The following is a 22,768-nucleotide window of genomic DNA, read 5'->3' as shown; positions in this document are numbered from 1 at the left end:
AAATTCTACTCAGAATTGTTGAGTAAACTGTTCAGAGAAAACATATGGAGAAAATATGTTCACGCCTGTTCAAGGAATTTGAAGGCACCTCTGATTCACACAAAATAAACACAGCGTAAGAATCAACAGTGCACAGACACACATATTAGCCATTTAACAGTGTCTTTTAATTTGCGTATATGACAGACAGCTAAGATCTCATTATGTCATCTCTGTAAAATGTTGCTTGATTCTATATGTCTTCACCTTATACTATAATTCATATAACCTGACTTACTACATGTTTACTACATTTGGCAAGCATAGGTTCTTCTTCTTTTTTTTTACATGTATTTGGACAAAATGTGCATTGTGACCTTGTGTGCGTGGTATACTTCCATTATTGCCCTTGGGCCATGCATATACAGTATTGCTGGGATATCAGTGCTAAAGTGCCTATAAACAACAAGTAGTTATTGATATCCAGCAATATAGAATGCATATTCTAATTACAGTTCACATTACAAAAGAACATGGCCTAACATGTATTTCATACTGAACACACAGATTATTCTCTATTCAGTTTTTCCCTTTCTTTCTTTAATTTCATTTCACATTACTACGTTTCAATTCAATTACTATACAACTGTATACTTTGTTAGTTCAGAACTGCTGGCTGGCTAGTGATTGAATTTACAAGTGTGACATTGTAGTAAAATTCAGTTCAAGTGACCATATTGGGTATTTAAACAACACTGTGATGCTGTGCGTAATTTTCATAATGTGCTGACAATGGCATTGCATTAGTCCAAGTTCGATAGGCTCAGAGAGGCTATAATTAATTTGCTATAATTTATGACACTTATAGCGTTCACAAATGGAATTTGGTGCAACTGCTGCTTATACTGTCTCCCACCCTTTGGATGGAGATAATACAATGTATTACTTTGCTATCAAAGTGAGATCCTGCACAAAGTGCAATTTGATAAAATGTTTTAAAGCAACATTGTTTGTGATGCACATTCCCCTTTCACAGTTAGTTTTCAGTTAAGTATGGCTATTGATTGATCGGCTATATATAATGTTAGACATGCTAATGGTTAATTGCAATCATGCAAATTCCTTCCTTTCTGTGGCGTATCTCATAAAAGGCAAAAGCATTAAAAAATCTGAGAAATAGGATGCATCTCCACAATGTCTCCATGCACAGGTAAGAAGTTGATAGAAATCCAGTTGATGAGGAAGTGAGCAGAATGGTCCAATGATAGGATCTGAGAGAAAGTGGATAAGAACACATTGTAAACAATACACAATAAACAAGCTAAGAGTGACCATCTCCTTTGCATGCACCACCAGTAAAGAAACCTTATTTTCATCACACTCCAACAAAGTTCAACATAGAATTTTAGAACCTTGAATTGTTGCGGAACGGAATCTTATGTTAGAATGTTCAAAAACCCACACCTTTGCTAATGTGGTTTTGGCCAACATACCTGTGTTATTCTGCTACTTGTACTGCTGCACAGTTGTCTTTGCTTTCTGAAGCTATTGCTAAATATTCTTCCCTGTAAAAGAAGAGGGTCACAGAAAAAAAAAAATCATGACAAAAAATCATAAACATCTGCGGTTTCTGCCAAAAAAATATTCAATGCAATAGAATGTAGATACTACAAATAGACTATGATATGGTAATGATTTTCTGTTTGGTGAGTGGCAGGTTCTCGATAGCACAAAGGACAATCAAAAAGTGTGATTAAGTGAATATGTATGACAATTATAAATAAGGGAAAACTAACAAGCTACTGTAAACTTAAGATATTGGATTTTTAGTTTTCCATGTTTCAAAAGTTGTCAACTGTTTTTTTCAGAAGAGGTTGCAAGGGTTGCAATCAATATAACAACAAACCTTGTCATCCAGTTCAATAAGCCTATGAGTTGTACTTGAAATATATCATCTAAATCTTGCTCTCAGAAAAAAAAAACGTAAAAAGGATATCTGAACACGGTCAGTGGACACTCTTAAGTACTTACGCGCTTGCCCTCAATGCCTCCTCTCCAGCTGCCATGATCTTCCTGTAGCAATATATCATCTCAACCAGCAGCCAAAGCTGTAGCCCGATGATGGACACGTACATCATGACCTCTGACACGATGGAGGCTGTGCTACGGGTTGCTATGGACACAGAGGGCAAATAAGGGGGTGGTGGTGAGAATGTAAACAAGGCAGTGGCTGATGTTTATTGTGTCGCGTCAATTCTGCACTCACTAAATGTAATGTTTATGTGTGGACTGGGACATTAAGATAATGCTATGAAGGTATCGACATAAGAGTGACATGACACTGTCCTGAATACGACACTGTCATGACACATGAACCCTAATCCTAACCCTAATCCTAACCCTAACTTGTTATGACAAATACCAAATGTCACTTAATAACAGAAGCGTTATGTCACAAACATTTATGACTTGTTTATGACACGTTCATGACAGTGTCATGTCACTCTTATGTCGATACTGTCAAGTAAAGTGTAATCTACTTTTGTGTAATTATTTATAATCATTTTAACATTTATATGACATAAATGAAGTAAACAAACAAATGTAGCACAGAGAATGACACAAGATGGTCCGTTTACTTCACACTATGAAATATGAAAGCACAGACATGTCTGTCTCCTCAGTGAATTCCTTTAAAGCACTCTGGGCATGAAAGGGTATGGCAAGCCTATCAAATGAATCAAAAATGCAGAGTGTCAAACCCATTGGGGTCTATGCTTCCTTCCTCTCCCTGGAAATGAATCTTCTGTTAGTAAATCATTAATTCATGAATTGTACACTTGTTTGTGGCACTGCGTAACCTATGATTCCACTCAAAAGACTGATTTTCACACAAAATAGTGTAGAGTGTATGTCAGTGTATTTTAATCAACTGAAGTTGACAGTATCAAACCTTTGGCCACCACAGAGAGCTTCACATCCTTGGTGGCTTCAGTTGCATACTCATAATGTTCATAATTCAGGATTCGGTTGAACAAGCAGCGGAAGACTCCGGTGTCATTGAAGGTGACGTTGGTGATGTAGATGGACGCATCCTGCAGATCTAGAGTGTATCTGCTTCCGACCCACTCTAGGCGATCTTCAAATCGGTCATCTTTAATCATAGAGCTCTGGCCATCATAACTGTAGATCTGAGGGCGGTAAGAACATGCAGCCTGAATGACTGAAATCGCCATGACCTTGAGTTGTAACACCCCTGAACATGAGTGTGTGGCCAACGTTTTAGGACATTAATATGTGCCTTCCACCCTATAGAGTTAGAAAAGAGGATACATAAGTCCCCTTAGAAGAATTAAGGATCCATCTGAAATTCTGTCAAAATTGAGTTATTGATCCTAAGTGAAACATTGGTGGGTCAGCTCAATGCTCCATTTTCACTTGGTCCATCATGTCAATAAGGCATCAGTGTCATCTAGCCCTTGAATACCTCTCCCACACCCTTATGAGTAGGAAAACATATGATGGCCATCAAGCGTCCTTCACATAGGAGCCTACTTTATATACAAATATAAAAGAAACCATTACTAACAGGAATAAACATTTGTTCTCCTTTGGACATGAAGAACCAGTCCACGGTGGCAGTGGCCACCACCTCGCCCCTCAACTTGCACGAGATGCATCCCAGCTTGAAGCCCTGGCCGGCCACCGCCTCAGTATCAGAGTCCACTTCAGCACAGGCTCCATTGACCAAGGAAACTACACACACACACACACACACACACACACACACACACACACACACACACACACACACACACACACACACACACACACACACACACACACACACAAACACACGCACACACCATCACGCATTCACACACACACAGGAGAAAATGGATATGGTTACCACCTTAGAAAGAGATCTATCATGAACACAGTGCACACAATCCTTTAATCTCTCCCACATCTATCTATTAATGACAGGAACATCTGTCTGTGTTTTAGTGTGTGTGTGTGTGTGCGTTTGTGTTTGTCTATTATTCACATATCTCTCGAGCCGTTCGTCCAACTAATTTCAAACAAGGTGTTTTGCTAGGGGCACTGCAGAGCCAAGCTTGGCATTGTTTGGATAAAAAATATGAAAGATATTAAATATTGTTAAAAAAGCACACATTGGCTTTTGCCTCTAGTGGCCGCTGAAGCCCTCCCCCTCTCAGACACTCGCAATGTTTTTGCGTTCCCTTATAATACGTTTGCATTCCCTCGCAATGCTTTTGCGTTCCGTCACAAAAACGTTTTGCACTCCCTTGCAATAAAATTAATGTTCCCTCACAATACAGCCTATGGGCTCTGTGCACTAGTTTACTTGAAGTCGGCAAATCAGTTTCCGGTTCGTTGAAATGGCTGTCAACAAGCACCTGAAGATGAGTGCTTTAGTTGTACCAAAGCGTAAGAAATACAATGTACGCAAGTCTTAATGTCAATGGTTGGCTCTAAGGAGCACTGCTGCGTGCCACTCCTCTCAGTTTCAAGTCGTTATAAAAGCGATTTTAGCTTCCATCTTTTTCCTAAAAACGCCAGCCTACGTGCAGCACAAAATAAGGAGGGAACGATTTCTGGTGAGCACACGTTTTCAGGTGCTTGTTGGCTGTTTCCCAAAGTCGAGCATGCTTCCTTGATAGAATGCTTCATGTTGGGTTCTACGAAGATGAGGCTAGAGGCCTCCCTAGCGTTCTTGGACTCAGGCTTTGGAACAGACTAGCTAGTGTGGAGATGCACGTCACCGCGGTTCCACCTGAGCGCTCCCACTTTTAACTACACGCTTCTGTTTCAATAGGGGCGCTGCACCGATGCATGTCAACGCTGAGGATTATGGGTATTTTTGTTCACCTGAGGATCCACAGACGCATCCTTGAACATTCTCAGAAGGAAGGGTGCGAATTCTGGAGTATTGTTGACATTGGAACAGTGCTCGGCAGAGTTCGATGATGTGGTGTCCTTGAAAAGGCGCACGTTGAGTATGTGTAACGGAGTTACAACGCTGAGTTGGAAGCTTGGGCTTTTAGCTCAGTGGTTAGAGCGTTCGACTCCCATGCCGGTGTGTGTTGAGGTGGCGGGTTCGAGGCCCAAGAGCGGCAAACGAATCGACCTCTGTGACATATGCCTCCTTGAACAGGAAACTGGTTTGCTGACTTCAAGTAAGCTAGTGCACAGAGCCCATTTCATTAACCTACAAGCACATAGAGTTGGCTAGCCTAGTATATGGAAAATACTTTGAAGTTCCCTTTGAGTTGGATCTGCTCCAAAAAATGAATGGGTTTTCCTTTCCTTTGCTATACCTTTCCACCAACATCTTATCTTTTCTCTCGAGTCAGTCACTGACAGTAGAATGCATTGGGAACACTGTTCACCAAGTCATGATGATACGCATGGCGTGTCGCAGCAGAGGTTTGTGATGTTTACTGAGTGTAGGCTAATCTTAGGTAATATCATGTTCAAATTCAAATTTGACAACTAGTATTGCCAGGCAATACTACAAATAAATGTAGTATTGTGGTGGCAATACTGGTGACAGCGGCCATGTGTTAGTGGCATATGTGCTACTTTTTATGCCACTTTTTGAGCTTTTTTGAGATTTACGAGATTTAATGCACTTTATTTGAGATTTAAGAGATTTACTGCACCATAGGCTACTGCGGTGTCATGTGGTATGTCAACATTGCTAAAATGACAGGTACCATTTTGGCAAAACTTGGTGGAAAGGTGTAGCAAAGGAAAACCAATTATTTTTTGGAGCAGATCCAACTCAAAAGGAACTTCAATGTATTTTCCATATAGTAGGCTAGCCAACTCCATGTGCTTGTTAATGAAATTGGCTGTATTGTGAGGGAACACAAACTTTATTGCGAGGCAAAGCAAAAAGGTATTGCGAGGGAACACAAAAGCATTGTGAAGGGACGCAAAAGTTATTGCAAGGGAACACAAAAGTATTGCAGGAATTTTATGTAGAACAGGTTAATCATGTCAGACCTCAACAATTTTGCAACAACATGCTAACCCACACAGGTATGCAGTGCTATTCAAACGACGTAAAACACATCAATGTAAGACACTTCAAATAGCCTACTTTGGACCGACTTTGGACTTTCAATAAACAACGACAATTTCGACTGCAAGGTCCAGAATCGAAACAAGCGACAATTCCAGAATTGTACAGAACCATCTAGCTTCTTACGTTATATGAAAACAAGCTATGAAGATGCAGTTGAAGAAAATAATTATTTCATAATCGAAAGGCAAGGATTAGACAATAAATAAATTGTCCACTCACCATACATTACACAAAACAAAGCCAAGAGGAAAACACGTACTGGAGTCATTTTTGTGTGACAAGTCCGCAGTTCAATAAACAAACGGCAATTCTGACCGCAGTCCTGAATCAAAACAAGCAACAATTCCAACTGCTAGTTCCCAAATTTAAGGACGTTTCAGAATGCCACACAGGAAAAGAAACTACAGACAAAGGGTGCATTCATGGGGAGTATTCATGGTGGATTTGGGAATAATGGGAACTTTCCAGTGATTACATCATTCTTCCAACTGCGAGTGTTCATGTGCTTTGCAGTTGAAATGTGTGAAAAACATGAACAACAAATCAAAAATTAAAACATACACACAAATAAAGAACTGTATTTACTCAAAAGTTTGGCATGAGGCACCTGTGAAAGAAGGATATGCAGTGACATAAGCTGCAAATTCCCAAGATCACCTAAATAATTGCTGGACATGAAAGTCCACAATTTAAATGACATGACCATGCATCATTCCACAACATGTGTCTCCATCATCAAGTTATTCAATTAGCAAAACTAGCCTGACCATAATCAGGTTTTAAAATGACTGGCAGGTTTGCTTGAGAACAAGAGAGTTCAGATGAATTATTTGCCGGCAAATGACGGGGACTGTAGGATTTCGTTTGTGCATGAGAGAAAGAAAAGGTTTACATCGGGCAAATACAAGCAAAACAAGAAGGAACAAGGATTAGAAACTCCTGGTGGATGTTGGAAGGCAACTACAAGTTTAGGGTTAGGGTAAGGTTAGGGTTAGGATTAGGTCCCTTGAAGACAACTGCGGCAGCGCTGCCTTGAAGTCGACAGTGGGGGCCCAAAAGATGATCAGGCCATGTTGTAACCTGAACTGACTCTGAGACATCTGAAATCTAGGCGCTGTGTTTCTAGAGTGGTAGTTGTTGGTGTCCCTATTAAGGGCTTGCTTTCTGATCAGATCATAAACGGCCACAGCAACAAAGAGGAAAGACTGAAGAATTTGTGACATTGCTTGGTATGTTGGTATGTGGCTGATCGGATCATAAACAACAACAGCAACAAAGAGGAATGGCTGAAGAATTTGTGACATTGCTTGGTATGTTGGTATGTGGCTGATCGGATCATAAACAGCAACAGCAACAAAGAGGAATGACTGAAGAATTTATGATATTACTTGGTATGTTGATTGTTGTCAGTGTTACTGATCGGATCATAAAAGGCCAGAGCAAAGAAGAGGAATGACTAAACAATTTGTAAATATCTGTTAGTATTGGTTGGTGCCCCTATCAAGGGCTTGCATATCGGTTAGATATGTTGCTGATCAGATCATAAATGGCCACAGCAATAATGTAAATGTAAATTAGGTTTCTAGGCCAAGTATACTTGCGTATACAAGGAATTTGGTCTCTGCATTTATCCCATCTGTGAATTAGTGAACACACAGAGCACACAGTGAACAGACAGTGAGGTGAAGCACACACTAATCCGGAGCAGTGAGCTGCCTGGCTACAGTGGCACTCAGGGAGCAGTGAGGGGTTAGGTGCCTTGCTCAAGGGCACTTCAGCTGTTCCCACTGGTCAGGGATTGAACTGGCAACCTTTCGATTCCAAGCCCCGAAGCCCTAACCAGTAAGCCACGACTACCCCCTAAAAAGGAATAACTGAAGACTTTTTTATATTGCTTGGTATGTTGGTGATCGGATAATAAACAGTCACAGCAATGAAGAGGAATGACTGAAGAATGTGTAGGTATTTTGTGAGTGCCCCTGTGAATTTTCTGGTACTTGTTGGTGCCCTCATCAAGGGTTTGCGTCTTGTTTGTAGATTGCTGATTGGATCATAAACGGCCATAGCAACTAAGAGGATTGACTGAAGAGTTTGTTGATATTTGTCGGTGCCCCATCAAGGGCATGCAGTTTGTTGGCAGAGAACTCATCACAGTGTTTCCCACAGAATTGAATTCCATTTGTGGTGGTCGGTTTGCAGAATTAACTTGAATACAACAGTTTTTAACAATTATCACAGTGTGGTTATGATGCTAACCAGATTTAAGCACAATTTAGTACAACACATCATTATGTGGTGGTCAATGTTGATATTGTGGTGGGCCGCCACAAATAAGTCAATGTATGGGAAACACTGCGTCATGGGTGTGGAGGGGGTGGGTCTAGGATGCCAGATACCAATGTTGAACCTTCTGGAGATGTTGTGGGCCTAATTCAAAGAAATACCCATGAAGGAAGATGCCTGCTTGATAACCCCAGTGAAATGCTGGGGTGAAATAATTTAGTTTTATCACAGTAAAAAGGCTTGGTTGTTGATTGACCACTGTGTGAAATCCCCTACCTATAGCACAAGGAACAGTTTGAATTATGGGGGGGTTGGGGGGGTCTGATCCCCCTGATTAGGATCTGGACCCCCCCACAAAAAAAAAACAACAGTCTGGGGAAGATTGAACAATTCTTATGTAACGTAAATTGTAATGTAATTGTAATGTAAATTGCATCTCTGTCCCTCCCAAACTGTGTCAAAATGGTGTGTTTAGCAGTTAGAATTTTTAACAATTCAACATTGTTGATGCAACCTTAGTTACTAGACTCGTGGTGTTAACTACATTTAATACACACAAGTGTATTACACTATTGACATTTGAGTTGAAAAGAAAAAAACGTCCTTTTAATACACAGTCAGCCCCTCCAATTGTCGTAGTGGAATTCGAACTCTGACAAGGAATTTAACCTCTTTTCAGTGTATATTTGAAAGGGAATAGGCTAAACATAAACACAAAAAGGCCTGCTACTAGGCTTATGTCATTTTGATCTGTACAATTTTAAATTTACTGCACATTTATTATAATAATATTCAATATTAAGCTTCAGCAATTCAAGCTTGATTTATCATGACAGAGCAAATCACAACAAGGGCAGACAAAGGCAGACATAGAACCAACTACACTAGAAGATTGGATGGGTCTATCTAAGAGCTCCTTTTGACTTGCGTCATATGAAAACAAGGATTAGACTAGCCAAATAAATTGTCTACTCACCATACATCGCACAAAACAAGGTAAAGAGGAAAACACGTAGGCGTACTGGAGTCATTTTCACTTGGTACAAGTCCATTTCACTTCACATGTGACAAATTCTTCTGTGCAAGGATGGCCTCTTGCTTATGTCTCTTCTTTTGTAAATCTGAAACCTTTCAGTTCATGTAAATACCTGCCCCCTACATACTAGGAGGCCACTTCGGTAGCACAGTGATGTGTGAAACACTTCTCAAAGATGTGCATTAGATTTGTAGTCTTTTCAAAAATCAAAAAAGAAAGATAGCAATGATGTTCCTCACAAGATCTTCTTGCTGTTGGATTCAACAAACAACTGCTTTGGACAAGGCCATAAACAATAACAATCCTAGCACAATTAACACGTAGCTCACTTCAGGAAGACTTTCTGACTTTGTGAAATTGAGAAAAATAAAATAATCTTCTTTTAAAATCTTAGATAATGCCAAGCTATTAATAGCATTGGACAGGAAACAAGACTAGCTTACAATTTAAATTAAAAAGTGCAAAAAGAAATGAAGGCCTACCTCACAAAGGTAAAAGTGCTTCTTATATTTGGCTCATTTGATTCAACTGCTAAAACAATAGATTCAATGATTAAATCAACGTCGCTATATTGCTTATGTTGCTTTTTTGTTGTTGCAAATATTCATTTCATGAGGTTCTGTCAAATAAGAAACTGCTCAATCATTTCAACATCATTCCCACATTCGCTAATACCGAAATGTGTGCAAATATTTTCGAACGTGTAGGCTACCCTGAGAATAATCTAATTTCCTGAGTTTACTTTATCCAGGCCTTATTACATTCAATTTCTTTTTACTTGAGTAATGGACTAGGCCAACCCCCACGGCAGAAATATATGGGTGGCTCACATGAATACATCGGATATGCAATTTTTCCTTCAGCTAAATATAATGCAATTAGTTCATAATCTGGTGCCAGCATTTTCATCACTGAACACAGGAAAACTACATCTGTGTCACCAGATGACTTATAAATTGTAGCCCATCCAGCGTAGCCTATGTAGTCAGTTTAAATTCATTTAACAATCTGCGTGCGAGGACATAGAGACGGCCATGTATACTTGGCTATTTCGGATGTGGTCCATCAGCAATTCAGAGGCTCACATGACTGTCCTTTCGCTGCCCTTCACAAATGTCTTCCTCTTGTTTTCTCCAGTCTTCTCTCTTCCCAAATTCTTCACCTCGTTTCTGGTGAAAAATCCTCTTTTGAATGGTTAACCTACTCAGCTTTTATTAATCTGACATCACAGCTATCCAAAGTAGCTAAGCAAAAAAAAAAAAAAAAAACATGGCCAAATATGTAGGCTAATCTACGTCTCTAACCTGAAATAGCCTGATGCGAAGACTGTCATCATGCACTGACCCTACAGACAGAAATACAAAACCAAATGTAAAACGCCTCCGTAAATGCGCACTTCTGTTTCCCAGTAGCTGAGACGAACGTCGCGCCTGACGCTCCGATGGCGTTTGGCTATACTCAGAGTGAGGCTACGTCTGATGCATTGCGGTAAAAGGTGGAGGAGGAGAGTGAGCAGGAGGAATGAAGCATGGGCGACGATTCGAGAAGATGCCAATGGTTCTACGGAAATACAGTCCATGCATCGAAATGGCGAGGATGTCACTGTATCCAACATTCATAGTGTTCGACTACCGCCCCCCCCCCCCCCCCCCCCCATCATCATCATCTCCTCATGCATTTTATATAGTCATCATATACATTCAATTAATGAAGGTAGGTACCCTTTCTTGTAGTAATCTAGAACACAAAAGACACAACATATATATATATATATATATATATATATATATATATATATATATATATATATATAGCATATTTGAAGCTAAGGCAAAACACAATAAATACATTTTTTGATTTGTTCAAAATTCAGTGAAATCACTGGTCCCAACAAGCTGCAGCAACTTGAGGTGACTTTACCTGAATCTGAAGACTTTCTACAAGTTATGAACTCTGACTATTTGATTAACTTATTTTTAGAGAACATTCCATGAATTCCACTCTAATTTATTCATCATTAAATAGATTTAGATTTAGATTAATGATCATGATCTTATTACTTTATGTGATTAATAAATGCAAAAGCTTTGGATATGTCCTAACAACGGGATCACAAACATGTGTGAAAAGATGAGAATTTTATGTTTTTTTTTCGTATACTCATCAGGCTTTAATTAGTATTAAAGTGAAATGTAAACAAATATAACACAACCATTAAGAGTACAGAGCCTTTATTATTATGTTTCAACAAGCATGATTACGGCACTCGCACAGAAGCATTGAGCAGGTTGGAGGATAGAGAAGAGGCACTAGATATACTAACAACCTATGGGTAATACCTGTATACTGTGTAACACACATATGAACTCTGTATCCTCATATCTAAAAATGAAAACATTAAAACTAATAAAAAATAATCCTTTAAAAAGTATTCATTTAAGGATTGTTTGGCATCCACTCATTTGTCTCATCCGATGTGCCGTTTCCCCATCTTTTTGACAATTCCTGGATGCAGCCACTTCTTAATTGCCACCGGAATTTCAACATCCGAGGATTCGGAGGCAAATTGAATTTGTCCAATTGCTCCTAACAGAACAAAACAAAGCGCATCCACATTTAATCAACTCATCCAACCTCACTGAAAGTCTTTTTACGGCTTCGAGAAACTTGTGTGTGGAACTTACTTGTCAAAACCGCTCTTAATTGAAGGGAGTGGTTGGCTGCCTCTCCATCGATGCTTCGCCACCGGTAGAAGGCGTTGAAGGCGTTGAGGGCATCCACTCAATTTGTCTCATTTGACGCGCCTTTCTACCACCTTCCCTGTCAGCCGCAAGCTGTAGCCACCGTTTAATTGCAGCTTCAATTTCCATATCCGAGGACTCAGAAGTCATGCGATTTTGCCGAACCGCTCCTATGGAAAAATAAAAATTAAAGATAAAATCCTGAGGTTCACCCACTTGTGAACTAATCAAGAGCGAACTTTTTTCCATGTGTTTTAGATACACTGTTCACTCTTAGACTTACTTGTCAAAACATCTTTTAATTGAAGGGAATGGAAGGCCGTTTTGCCATTGATGCCTCTCCAGTTGATCTTCAAGGCAAGCGTATTGGTGAGGAGGTGACTCATCATTCTCCAAACACAATCCTTAACATTCATCCCACCTCTTAGAGCCAGTGTGTTGATCTGTCAAATCGGGTTCAATAGTACATGGGGGGGGGGGGGGGTGGTATTAATTGCTTTGTAAACTTTGTCAGGATGACTTGTATTTATTGCTTTTGACAGACGGATAGATAGATAGATAGATAGATAGATAGATAGATGAGCATTTATTCCAAACCATAGAACAGTATAACAGGTTTAATCCAAACCACTAGACAGTAGTGCTTTTCACCAGCTCATGGTGCCGTGAGTCGTGTATCTCACCAATTTATGCTTTAGGTCAGAGCTAAAGAGCAACCGAGCCTCCAGGTCATGCAGAGTGTCGAGCTCCTTCAGCGGAAGGAGACCTGGCTCCAGCTCGTTGTCTCCGTCGTCCTTGCTGTTCCCCTGCGGGGGCTCAATGGTCCTGGAGATGACATTCAGCTGCTCCAGGATCAGCTCTTGGTTTGTGAGCAGATTGTGTAGGAGTGCTACACAAAGACGAGAGGGAGCGTTTTTTAAGAAGAGGGGAATTGGGGTAGAATTACAGGATGTCTGTACATTGTATCTAAGCATACTGGGCAGATTTCCCAAACATCACTTAAGCATAGTCCTAGACTGAAAGCTTTTTCTCAATAAAAAAATCCCCATTGAAAGGGGGGTAATTTATGTGCTTAGTGGGTCTAAGTGGGCAAATACTCAAAATCAATCTGATTCCTTTGAAAGGTGCACATCAAGTTGAAAACTCCGAAAACAGCAAAGGTGAGTTGTGCCTTTGTGAAGTTGCGAGTGGGTGTCCATTGCTTTTGACACAATACCAAATTTTTAACATGGGCTGATTTCCCATACTTAGGTTAAGCGTAGTCCTAGATTGAAAGCTTTTTCTCAATGAAGATCGCCATTGAAATTCTCTTTTATTCAAGGAATAGGCTTAATAAATGTATGGGACACCTGACCATGGTCATGTTTGACCCCGATGCAGGCACTAAAAGCAACACCTTTAGGCAGCTAAACCCCCATTCACATACACAACAATTAGCCACAAGAGACCATGTGATGTTAATGTAATTCAGCGAATACAGGCAAAATAACCACTAGTGACATGAAACATCAGTGGCAGGTGATGGGTGAATTGCTGTATATATGAACGGGTCTTTACGCAGCTGTGCGCCATGTCATTGCCATTGGACTGAGTTGGACTAAGTTAACACGGACTTTTCTTTATTTTAATTTCTTATTTATTTATTTTATTACTTGTTCATTTTTGTTTGTTGTCTGTCTTGTATGTCTACCGGTGTCTCGGGTACGCTGGCGATTACGCCGCTCCATCAGGCATCTTTTGTCTTGTGCGTCAATTGTTATTTTGTACATTTGTTTATTTGTCTTGATGTCGCGGGAACGCTGGCGACTACGCCGCTCCGTCCGGCATCTTTTGTCTTTTTGTTATGCGTCTTGTTTGTGTAGCGATTTGTGTTGCACTTTGTGCATGTTAAATGCGCTATAAAAATAAACCTGACTTGACTTGACTTACATTTAAGAGGTGATGTGATGTGATGTCAAAGCTCAGTACTCACTGCAGACAGGATCAGTCCCCCTGCTGTTTGTCTCAGGCATGGCAGGAATGTCATTGGGGGATCCACAGTGCTGACATATGACTGTGGGCGCATTGGATGGCATGCCCTCGTGCATTTGTTCACTGTCCTCAGAATCATTCATCCTACAAATGGTTACACAAACATAAATGTGTAAATGTCCAAACCCAATACCTAAGATGTAATACAAATACAAGACAATACAAGAGCAAACAAATTAATCAAATTAGAAATAGCTTAATTTCATCAGAATACAGCTTACAGTTTTGCCTTGAGGATGTTTATTTATTTTATATACCATGCAATTCTATTATGGTGATAGTAAAAGAAAAAAATGGTTTACATCATCTCCCGCTTTCGTTTGGAACTCCCTGGTTCAACTTCTGAATGAAGATCAGCTTGGTCCTCAAGCAATGACAGCTTCCTGTGTGCGTCACTGTAACTGGCTAACAACAACAATAAGGAACATATTTACTTTCACAACACACAAGCTCCCAGTGTTGAAATCATGCAATGTTAACATTGTCACATTCTTGTCACATTGTCACATACCTGCAGTGTGCACTAGGGTTACTTTAAATGGAAGCCAGTTTGCACATGGCTGTTCCTGGCACCTTGAGGCTTTCAGGATCCTCTGGGTTTTGTAGGGAGGCCATAGACAAACGCCATCCTTGACCCAGTTTGCCGGCACTACCTCCACCTCTTCAGTGTCAACAAATTTCACAATGTGATACATGTTGATGCAGTAATGGGCCTGAAAATGCAGGAGATGCAACAGCATTATGTATTACAGTCTGTTTGAGCACCATAGCCTACAATACTACATTTAGTCCTATCTCCCACCAGCCATTAACTCCAATGCTGCACAAAAGGAGGTTTGAGCACCATACACCAGCCTACTTCATTAGTCCTCTCCCCCACCAGTCATTAACTCCAATGCTGCACAAAAGGCAGGTTAATATAATCTCCCCATCACCACATGTATTTTCTCTCAATACCTATTAAACAACAGCCACTAGTTTAAAGTGTCTTTCTGTCATCCTTACCAAACACCTTATTTTGGTGGTCTGATTTGGTACTATTGTGCTGAGCCAAAACCAATTCATTAAGACAATAATATTGTTAGCTGAGTTAATTCTATAGAAATACCATAAATCAAGTCTACATAGTCTGCCATTTGTCCGACACACAGCCTACACACACACTCAAACACACAGAGACGCGTAGGCTACAAAGGCTAAATGACTTCACATCTCAAACACAATCCTTTTAAGTGGCCCATCGTAAATGGATGGCCTTTTTAGGCCAAGTGAAATGTCAGGACTATGCTGCCTTCTTTGATCAATTCAAAATGACTAATAGCTAGTATAATTGCTGCATATCAAGACACTGGTTTAAATTGTTAAACTGACTTGCTTTCTATTTTATTTGTAAAACCAGATTAATACAAGGATGTGTGTTTTAGGCCTGAATTTAAGCATAACATTGTGTTGCTACATTCTGTTGTTCGGATGAAACTTGTTCAAGATCGCATAATTTATGTTATATGCAAATCGTTTAATGACATACATATTACATAACATATTGAAAGCAATGCCAGTCAAAAGATTTGAAGTTAAACGAGAAAAGCGTCAGGCTATTTATTGCTAAGGTCGGTCCTTTCAATTCCTTTTAGGAAGAGAGGCGTACTGCTACTGTACAACGTTTGGTTTACAGGCTGTAGCTAACATTAGTAACGTTATTCTTCAATGGAGAAATATCGATAGCCGTTGAGATCACAAGGGGTTTATCTGAACGGCAATGTCTCGGGTCACATGTCACCCCTACATTATCGCCAAAGAAGACGGAAGAATATCCCCTGTAAGAAAATTCAAAAGCGGCGTATCATTAAGTAAGCTAACCAACTGGCTAGCTGTAGGCAGCAGCTAACATTAGCTAGCTAGTTGAGTTAGCCATTCTCGGACCTTCCTTCACGGTTTTAAACGGTAAGGCGATTTGCTAAATGTTTGGTAGTTTGACCAGCTTGTAGGTTTAATCAACTTTGCATTAGATATTGCAGGTAACATCAAAGACAAAACACAATCGCAGAGCTGTTAGTCTGGTAGATAATCTATGATCAAGTTAGCTAGCCATCTAGCTAAAGTTAGCTTCATGAGCGGTCGCTTTGCAGTGCCGCTGGAGTCGACAATCGAATTTGATACATTGCATCACTATTGTTACTATTTAGTGCGTGCCAATCGATCAATATCGCTACATTTGAGACAAGGCTTTGCGAAGACTTCTTAATCACGAATGTGGTGAATTACCTTATCGAGTTTGAATGCTAGCTTCTCAGTTTTGTAGCACATGCAGATAGCAGCTGTCTGGAATGGATCCGGCCCTAATCCGGCGCAGATCCGGTGGATCTACGCCAGATAAGGGCCGGATGCGTGCCAGAATCAGCTGGTTACTGTCAGAGGGGAAAAGTTCCAGGCAACGGAAGATAACATTTGATAACTTAACTCAGAAGTTGGGCCTGGCCCTGGCAACATATCAGAGCATGTTAAAGTTACATATTGGCAAAAAAATGGGCTCATTATTTAGCTAGTTAGCCAGCTTGCTACCTGGCTAACCTTGGTGTTACTGATGAGACTAAGCCTGCACATTTGTAAAACTTTGCCCATTCATACTAAGCTAAACTAATAATACCCCTTAGGGTTGTTATAGAATGACACGATTGAAACAGGCATATATATGATACATGGCTTGTTTGCCTTTGTCTGCAACCAGAAGTTTGCATTTTTGTGACGCTAGCCGTAGGACACAATCCATTTAGTATCGTGCATATTAAAACTATCGGGTGGTTGACATGTTCTACTCACTGGATGCTGTTACACAGACTGTGACTATGAATAATTGTATGCAGGGTAACATAGATTACATCTGTACTGATATCTGAAAATGACCGGTGCACTCGACTTTCAGGCCTGACCAATGGACAGAGTTTGCCGGGGGGCTACCGCCCCTTCTGGCACAGCGATACAAGTATGCTTTCCCGATGTGCAAGGAACGCTCTTGGAGAAGCTGAACCAGCAACGCGAAGATGGAATGCTTTGCGACCTTTCCATCCATGTGCAAGGACAGGTGTTCAAGGCACATCGCTGCGTTCTTGCAGCGTCCTCGCCATACTTTCATGACCAGGTACTATTCATGAAGATATAGAAGTGAAGTGATTGGAATGCCATTGGATTTTGGTTGTTTTATAATTCTGAGGTTAATGTAAATCTTAGCGTGATAAACCTGCTTGTTCCAGTAAACTGCTGGAGACAAGTGACTCTGACATGTATAAAACATGAATAAATCACCCAGCAACCTCATGCAAACCAGCAAACAACCTCAAAAACGTCAAAATTCACAAACATATCTGGCTCATCTTTGACCAAATACCAAAACTGCCACTTGACTAAAAACATCGCCACACTGGCACTTGATTTAAAAACATCCTGACTGTGAAATAATGTGAAATGACTATTGACATGACTCGATATAAAAGGCTTAGTGCTCCTTTTACTATTTAGTGTCCCTGAAATCTGAACCACTTCTCTTTCAGGTTCTCTTGAAGAATGTTACTACTGTGTCTCTTCCATCAGTCATGGACCCTCTTGCTTTCCAAAGCGTCCTGAGCTCCGCCTACACTGGACAGCTTAGCATAGTCCGCGAGGACATAGTCAACTACGTAACTGTGGCAAGCTTCCTGCAGATGTGGCACATCGTGGACAAGTGCACAGAGGTATTAAAGCAAGTACGCCCCCCAATGGAACCAAGTCCAGTGGAAATCACACCACCCCATGGGGGCTCGTCCAGACACCAGTCCCCGAGTAGCTCAGACTGCTACTATGTGGACCCAGACGACAAGGGTCGGGAGAAAGGCCGGGACTGCATATCGTCCCTGGAGAAAGGGTCAAGGGGCATGGAGCAAAAGGGGCCGCTACCTCCCCTGGCTACCTGGAGGAGGCCACATCTGACCTCGAGGTGGCGAGCTCGGGCGTCGCCGCAGCCACCCGAGTCCTTCAGCCAGCCCCCGCCACTGGCCTCCGGGTCTGTCTTTAGCCCCGAACACAGCGAGGATCTCTCAGCCAGCGAGGGAGTGTCCATCCCTGGCGGCAGTGGCCATCATAACCATCACACTGGCCCCTATGGACAGCACATGGGACGAGGATTAGAGACTGTTCCCACGCGACTGGAAGGGCTCGCCGATCCTTCCCACCTAAGAGAGAGGGCGCGGTCAAAGGGAGCAGCCACGAGCCGCAGGAGACACCCAAGCTGGGACCGAGAGGGAAGGGAGGATGGAGGCCTCCAGGAGAGCCAGAGTGGTGGTGAGAGGGGGATCGAGGCAGATGAAGGTGTCGGTGAAGGTTTGGTAGAGGAAGCCACGACGAAAACCCAAAGGACACAGCGCTCTGGTGAGTGTTTGCTCAGACATGTGTACACAAGTGAATGTTGCAATGCAGTAATTGGGGCAGTGGAAGCATAGTGGTTAAGGAGCTGGGCTAGCATGCAGTAGCCTGAAATAGTTGTGGGTTCCCGGCTTACACCGTTGTGCCTTTGAGCAAGGCAACCCAAGTCACTGCGCGGACAATGTAGTCCCTTGTAATAGAATTGACATATGTAAGTCACTTTGGATGAAAAGTGTCTGCTAAATGAATAAATGTAATTGTATATGTGTATGTTGCAATGCAAAACTAAGTATAAGTATAAGTATATATACTTTTTTGATCCCGTGAGGGAAATTCGGTCTCTGCATTTTAACCCAATCGGTGAATTAGTGAAACACAAACAGCACACAGTGAGGTGAAGCACACACTAATCCCGGCGCAGTGAGCTGCCTGCTACAATGGCGGCGCTCGGGGAGCAGTGAGGGGTTGGGTGCCTTGCTCAAGGGCACTTCAGCCGCGGCCCACTGGTCGGGGCTCGAACCGGCAACCCTCCGGTTACAAGTCCAGAGTGCTAACCAGTGGGCCACGGCTGCCCCTAACTCTGCATAACAAAGGATTATGTCATAAAACCATATGCTTTCTCATTCTGTTGATACATAATTTATGTTGATCAATACCTGATGAGCTAGCTTGAATCGCAGAACATTAGGATTGACCAAAGATCATGCTGCTTAAAAATGGCTCAAGACTGTATCAACAATAGAACAAAAATGTTAGTTATATAACATCAGTCCCAAGAGACTTACCTAGCACTTTAATGGGTAGCCTGTCTTATTTTAATGTCTTATCAAGACAAATTTGCTTAACGCACTTGCGGACAAATTTGCTTGTTTTACGTACAAGTATTTGTAATAATTTGTCTTATATCTGAAGGGCCATTTTTATAGTATGTGGTTCGTATCCGGTCATGCCACAAATGTTTTTCTCTCTTTAGGAGACTACATACCAAGCACGGCACTACTGGAAGCACGACCAGAGGCCCCTGAGAAGGACGAGGGAGAGTCTCGGTCTCACATTGGCCTGCCAGACACTGCAGAAGACTGTCCGCCACTACCCTGCGGGTCTGGGCTGTGTCCAGCTCCCCCCGCCCAGGAGCAGTGGCAGGCGAGTCCATGGCTGCAGCAGAGAGACTACAGAAGAGAGGAGGACGATGAGGTGGACGAGGACATGGACTTTGAGCAGCTGGGAGAGGGTGTATTCGGCGGAGAAACATACGACGAAATCGAGGACGGGACCGGGCAGGTTTCCCAGAGGCCTCTACTGCCGTCACCGGATGACGGGCAGTTCATCTCTGGCCAGTCGGATCACAGCTGGGTTGGCGGCGGTGGGGGTGGCGGCGGCGGCTCCCCGTCGTCCACCCCCTTCCACCCGTCGGCCTCGCCCCCGATCCCTTCGTCCTCGTCTCCACAGCCCAACGCTGCAGGCCCGTACACGGGCCGGCTCCACTTCTGTCACTGTGGCAAGGCCTACACACTGAAGAGCATGCGCGACCGCCACGTGAAGATGCAGCACCTTAACCTCAGGCCTTTCTCTTGCCCTGTGTGCTCCAAGTCCTTCAAGATGAAGCACCACCTCACCAAGCACCTCAAGACCCATGGCAGCGTCAGGCCCTATGAGTGCAGCCTGTGTGGGAAGAAGGTAGTCTGGAGGGACAGTTTCCTGAGACACCAGGCCCGCTGTGAGCGACTGGCTCGAGCCGGAATGGCAGCCACTGGTGACGATGGAGCCGACGTCGGGGATGACGGGTACGTTCCACAGGATGGGGATGGCTTCCTGTCGGACAGCAGTCACGTGAAAGTGGAAAAGATGGATTTTAATGGAGAAGAGGTGCCTTGTATGGATGGACTAGACAATATGGCATTTCTGTCTGGTGGGGACAGTGTCTTGGCAACCCCAGGAAAGACACTGGATGGACATGTTCTGAAACAAGAAGAAGGAGAGAGGTTTAACTGACTTTAGAACAGATCTATGTTAACAATAAGCACAAGCATAATAGCAGGTTTTACGAAATCTTTGCTACCAAAGTGAAAGACTATCATGTGAGTTTATTCAGGAAGGTAGGGCCAAGGACTAACAACAAGGTCCAAGGACTTTTGACAAATTGGAGATATGACAAAATATCTGGCAATATGTGCAAGTTCATATTTGTAAAAAAAAATGTGAATAAGGTTTTGTTTGAAGATGCTCACTTTATGAATTAAGTACAATCATAAATGTTCAAATTATGTTTTAACCACATAATTTATTCTATTTCCATTTCACACAGTATGTAATTTTTGCAGCTTTTTTTGTAAATAAAGGCTTGTATGCCTTTAATATGACAGGATAGTGGAGAGAGTGACAGGAAGTGAGTAGGAGAGAGAAATGGGGTGGGATAGAGAAATGACCCGGGTCATCATGGGCACGTGGACCCAAATATGGTACAGGCGCTGTAACCAGTTGTGCCATGGCGACCCCAGAAATGTTACTTTTAAAGGTGCACTCAGCGATGGTATGCAATTTCAAGCCCATAACATTTCTTGTCACATTCAGCAAACATCGCCTCACGATTCACTAGCTGCCTATCCTGTGAGTACGCTGTAAAAAATGGTAGCCTGCCCCCCAAAGAAAAATAAAACACTGTGGATTTTCTCTGGGAATACTGAAGAAATTTAAATATAAACATAAATAAATACAACATCATGCACAATTGCTGACTGTACCTTTCAGAGGTATTGGAAGAGTTCATGTACACATTGAGTAATGGTCATCTCTTGTGGAGTAATGGTTCTTTAGAGTGCTGAATTTGTTATGAAGAACTACCTAAAGGATGTTTTCATCACAATTGTAAATAGTTTGCACACGTTAGCATTTGTCAATATTACTGACATAAACTGGACTGTATTTATTGACTTCACTAAGACTTGAGGTCTCAGATAATACACAGTCTGAAAGACTCCTTAATGGGTATACAGCCATTTTTTTTAATTTTATTTCATCAATACGAATTCAGTCCTTATTAAATCAATACCATCTAACCACTTTGTGGATGTGTTTTTTTTTTCTGGGAAGATGCACAATTCACAGAAAGAGTTTGTGACCTTGTATACTGGTAGATGGCAATTACTACAGGTTTTAACAATTAAATGTTGCTCTCAGTAGAGCTTCAAATATTTCTGTATGTGGCTTGCTAATGCATGGTCTTTCACTCTGAAAGCATGGCACATTTTATCCAGCAAGACTTTGTTTACCCTGACAGTAGTCATGCTCACATTTTGTGAGTTATCAAAAGAAAACGGCACATGGTAGAACCACTCCAATCTCCTTTGTCATACTTGCCAACTGGGGGAACAGGAAGAATCAGTTATCCTCTATCTAAGGAAACTTAAAAGGATGACTTCATGATATGCAGACAATTATCCATCTGCATCACAGTAAAGGCTCTGAAGGATATATTTGTTTTAACAGTACCGCCTTTACAAAAAAGAACTATAGGAACCTTATTTGGGACAAAATATATATTTTTTTGTTTTAAATTAAAGTACTACAGAATATTTTATATGAATCCTTTGGTATTTTGGAAGATACCATAGAGATACACCCCCCCCCCCCCCCCATTACTGAAGACAGCGAAGTAGCATTAAAAAAAAAAAAACTTTTCGGCTTGCCCCAGATTTCAGACATTTGTTTCTAGCAACGGACTTGACCATCATGTGGTATTTCACATTGATCAACAGGTGGCGATATTGGTCAAAGTCAAAGTCTGCTTTATTGTCAATTTCTTCACATGTCAAGACATACAGAGATCGAAATTACGTTTCCTACTATCCCACGGTGGAGACAAGACATATTTTACCAATTAGGTCCACAGACAAACATAACATTCAAGTAAACAATATAAAAAGTAAAAATAAGAAGGCACATACAATGAAGAAATAAGAGCAGCAAAATTGGGTTGAAATATATATAGTAGTATAGTATAGTATAGTATAGTATAGTATAGTATATAATAGTGCAAAAGTCAGGCCAATAAATGGCTGAGGTAGTTCTGTTTGACCTAAGTATGCAAGTGGCATAGTGTTGCAAGTTATGTAAGAGCAGCAGAAGTGTGTTCAGGGGCCTGTACTACGAAAGGAGCTTAACCTACCCAGATGTAACCCAGAGGGGTAT

At 41.6% G+C, this 22,768-nt stretch overlaps 4 protein-coding genes across 7 annotated transcripts in view; 1 reads left to right on the top strand and 3 right to left on the bottom strand.

The window, feature by feature from the left end:
- The window catches only part of LOC143140458 (ras-related protein Rab-25-like), a 230,825-nt gene that overhangs the window by 8,129 nt on the left and 199,928 nt on the right, over positions 1-22,768 (bottom strand). The gene's annotated exons all lie outside the window — the stretch shown is intronic.
- Positions 146-10,858, bottom strand: scn1bb (sodium channel, voltage-gated, type I, beta b). 4 transcript variants are annotated; one of them, XM_076301360.1, is made up of 8 exons: positions 10,456-10,858; positions 9,896-9,944; positions 9,354-9,664; positions 3,569-3,735; positions 2,933-3,170; positions 2,011-2,152; positions 1,473-1,544; positions 146-1,250 (listed from the first exon to the last, which is right to left on the bottom strand). In XM_076301360.1, exons 3-7 carry the CDS (start codon positions 9,427-9,429, stop codon positions 1,478-1,480), a joined length of 690 nt encoding a protein of 229 aa, XP_076157475.1. In that variant the 5' UTR covers positions 9,430-9,664; positions 9,896-9,944; positions 10,456-10,858; the 3' UTR covers positions 146-1,250; positions 1,473-1,477. The 4 variants fall into 4 exon arrangements, with proteins under 4 accessions (XP_076157475.1, XP_076157474.1, XP_076157473.1 ...); XM_076301359.1 differs by having other exon boundaries at positions 9,896-10,858; XM_076301358.1 differs by having other exon boundaries at positions 9,354-10,858.
- Positions 11,628-16,534, bottom strand: LOC143140446 (uncharacterized). The gene is made up of 8 exons (XM_076301357.1): positions 16,451-16,534; positions 14,697-14,898; positions 14,488-14,590; positions 14,127-14,269; positions 12,838-13,043; positions 12,438-12,597; positions 12,098-12,324; positions 11,628-11,999 (listed from the first exon to the last, which is right to left on the bottom strand). Exons 1-7 carry the CDS (start codon positions 16,490-16,492, stop codon positions 12,113-12,115), a joined length of 1,068 nt encoding a protein of 355 aa, XP_076157472.1. The 5' UTR covers positions 16,493-16,534; the 3' UTR covers positions 11,628-11,999; positions 12,098-12,112.
- On the top strand, positions 15,409-21,632 carry zbtb22a (zinc finger and BTB domain containing 22a). Its single transcript, XM_076301356.1, has 4 exons — positions 15,409-16,129; positions 17,109-17,324; positions 17,734-18,586; positions 19,554-21,632. Exons 2-4 carry the CDS (start codon positions 17,118-17,120, stop codon positions 20,570-20,572), a joined length of 2,079 nt encoding a protein of 692 aa, XP_076157471.1. The 5' UTR covers positions 15,409-16,129; positions 17,109-17,117; the 3' UTR covers positions 20,573-21,632.

This window comes from Alosa pseudoharengus, unplaced genomic scaffold, assembly GCF_046254945.1.
Source record: "Alosa pseudoharengus isolate Yale_2024_CS ecotype anadromous, Long Island Sound unplaced genomic scaffold, YU_APseudo_1.1 YU_APseudo_1.1_scf_23, whole genome shotgun sequence".
Lineage (NCBI taxonomy): Eukaryota > Metazoa > Chordata > Actinopteri > Clupeiformes > Clupeidae > Alosa > Alosa pseudoharengus.
This window is presented reverse-complemented; position numbering and strand designations above follow the sequence as displayed.

Excerpts from the sequence above, each read along its gene's own strand:
- scn1bb (XM_076301358.1), bottom strand. The coding sequence starts at position 9,429 with ATGGACTTGTACCAAGTGAAAATGACTCCAGTACGCCTACGTGTTTTC. Across the intron at positions 3,171-3,568 it reads GAGAACAAATGTTTATTCCT|ATCTACAGTTATGATGGCCA; the intron begins GTTAGTAATGGT and ends TACCGCCCTCAG. Across the intron at positions 1,545-2,010 it reads GAGGCATTGAGGGCAAGCGC|GGAAGAATATTTAGCAATAG; the intron begins GTAAGTACTTAA and ends CTTCTTTTACAG.
- LOC143140446 (XM_076301357.1), bottom strand. The coding sequence starts at position 16,492 with ATGTGCTACAAAACTGAGAAGCTAGCATTCAAACTCGATAAG. Across the intron at positions 14,899-16,450 it reads TAGCATTCAAACTCGATAAG|GCCCATTACTGCATCAACAT; the intron begins GTAATTCACCAC and ends CTGCATTTTCAG. Across the intron at positions 12,598-12,837 it reads CTGACCTAAAGCATAAATTG|ATCAACACACTGGCTCTAAG; the intron begins GTGAGATACACG and ends CCGATTTGACAG.
- zbtb22a (XM_076301356.1), top strand. The coding sequence starts at position 17,118 with ATGGACAGAGTTTGCCGGGGGGCTACCGCCCCTTCTGGCACAGCGATA. Across the intron at positions 17,325-17,733 it reads CGCCATACTTTCATGACCAG|GTTCTCTTGAAGAATGTTAC; the intron begins GTACTATTCATG and ends CTTCTCTTTCAG. Across the intron at positions 18,587-19,553 it reads CCAAAGGACACAGCGCTCTG|GAGACTACATACCAAGCACG; the intron begins GTGAGTGTTTGC and ends TTCTCTCTTTAG.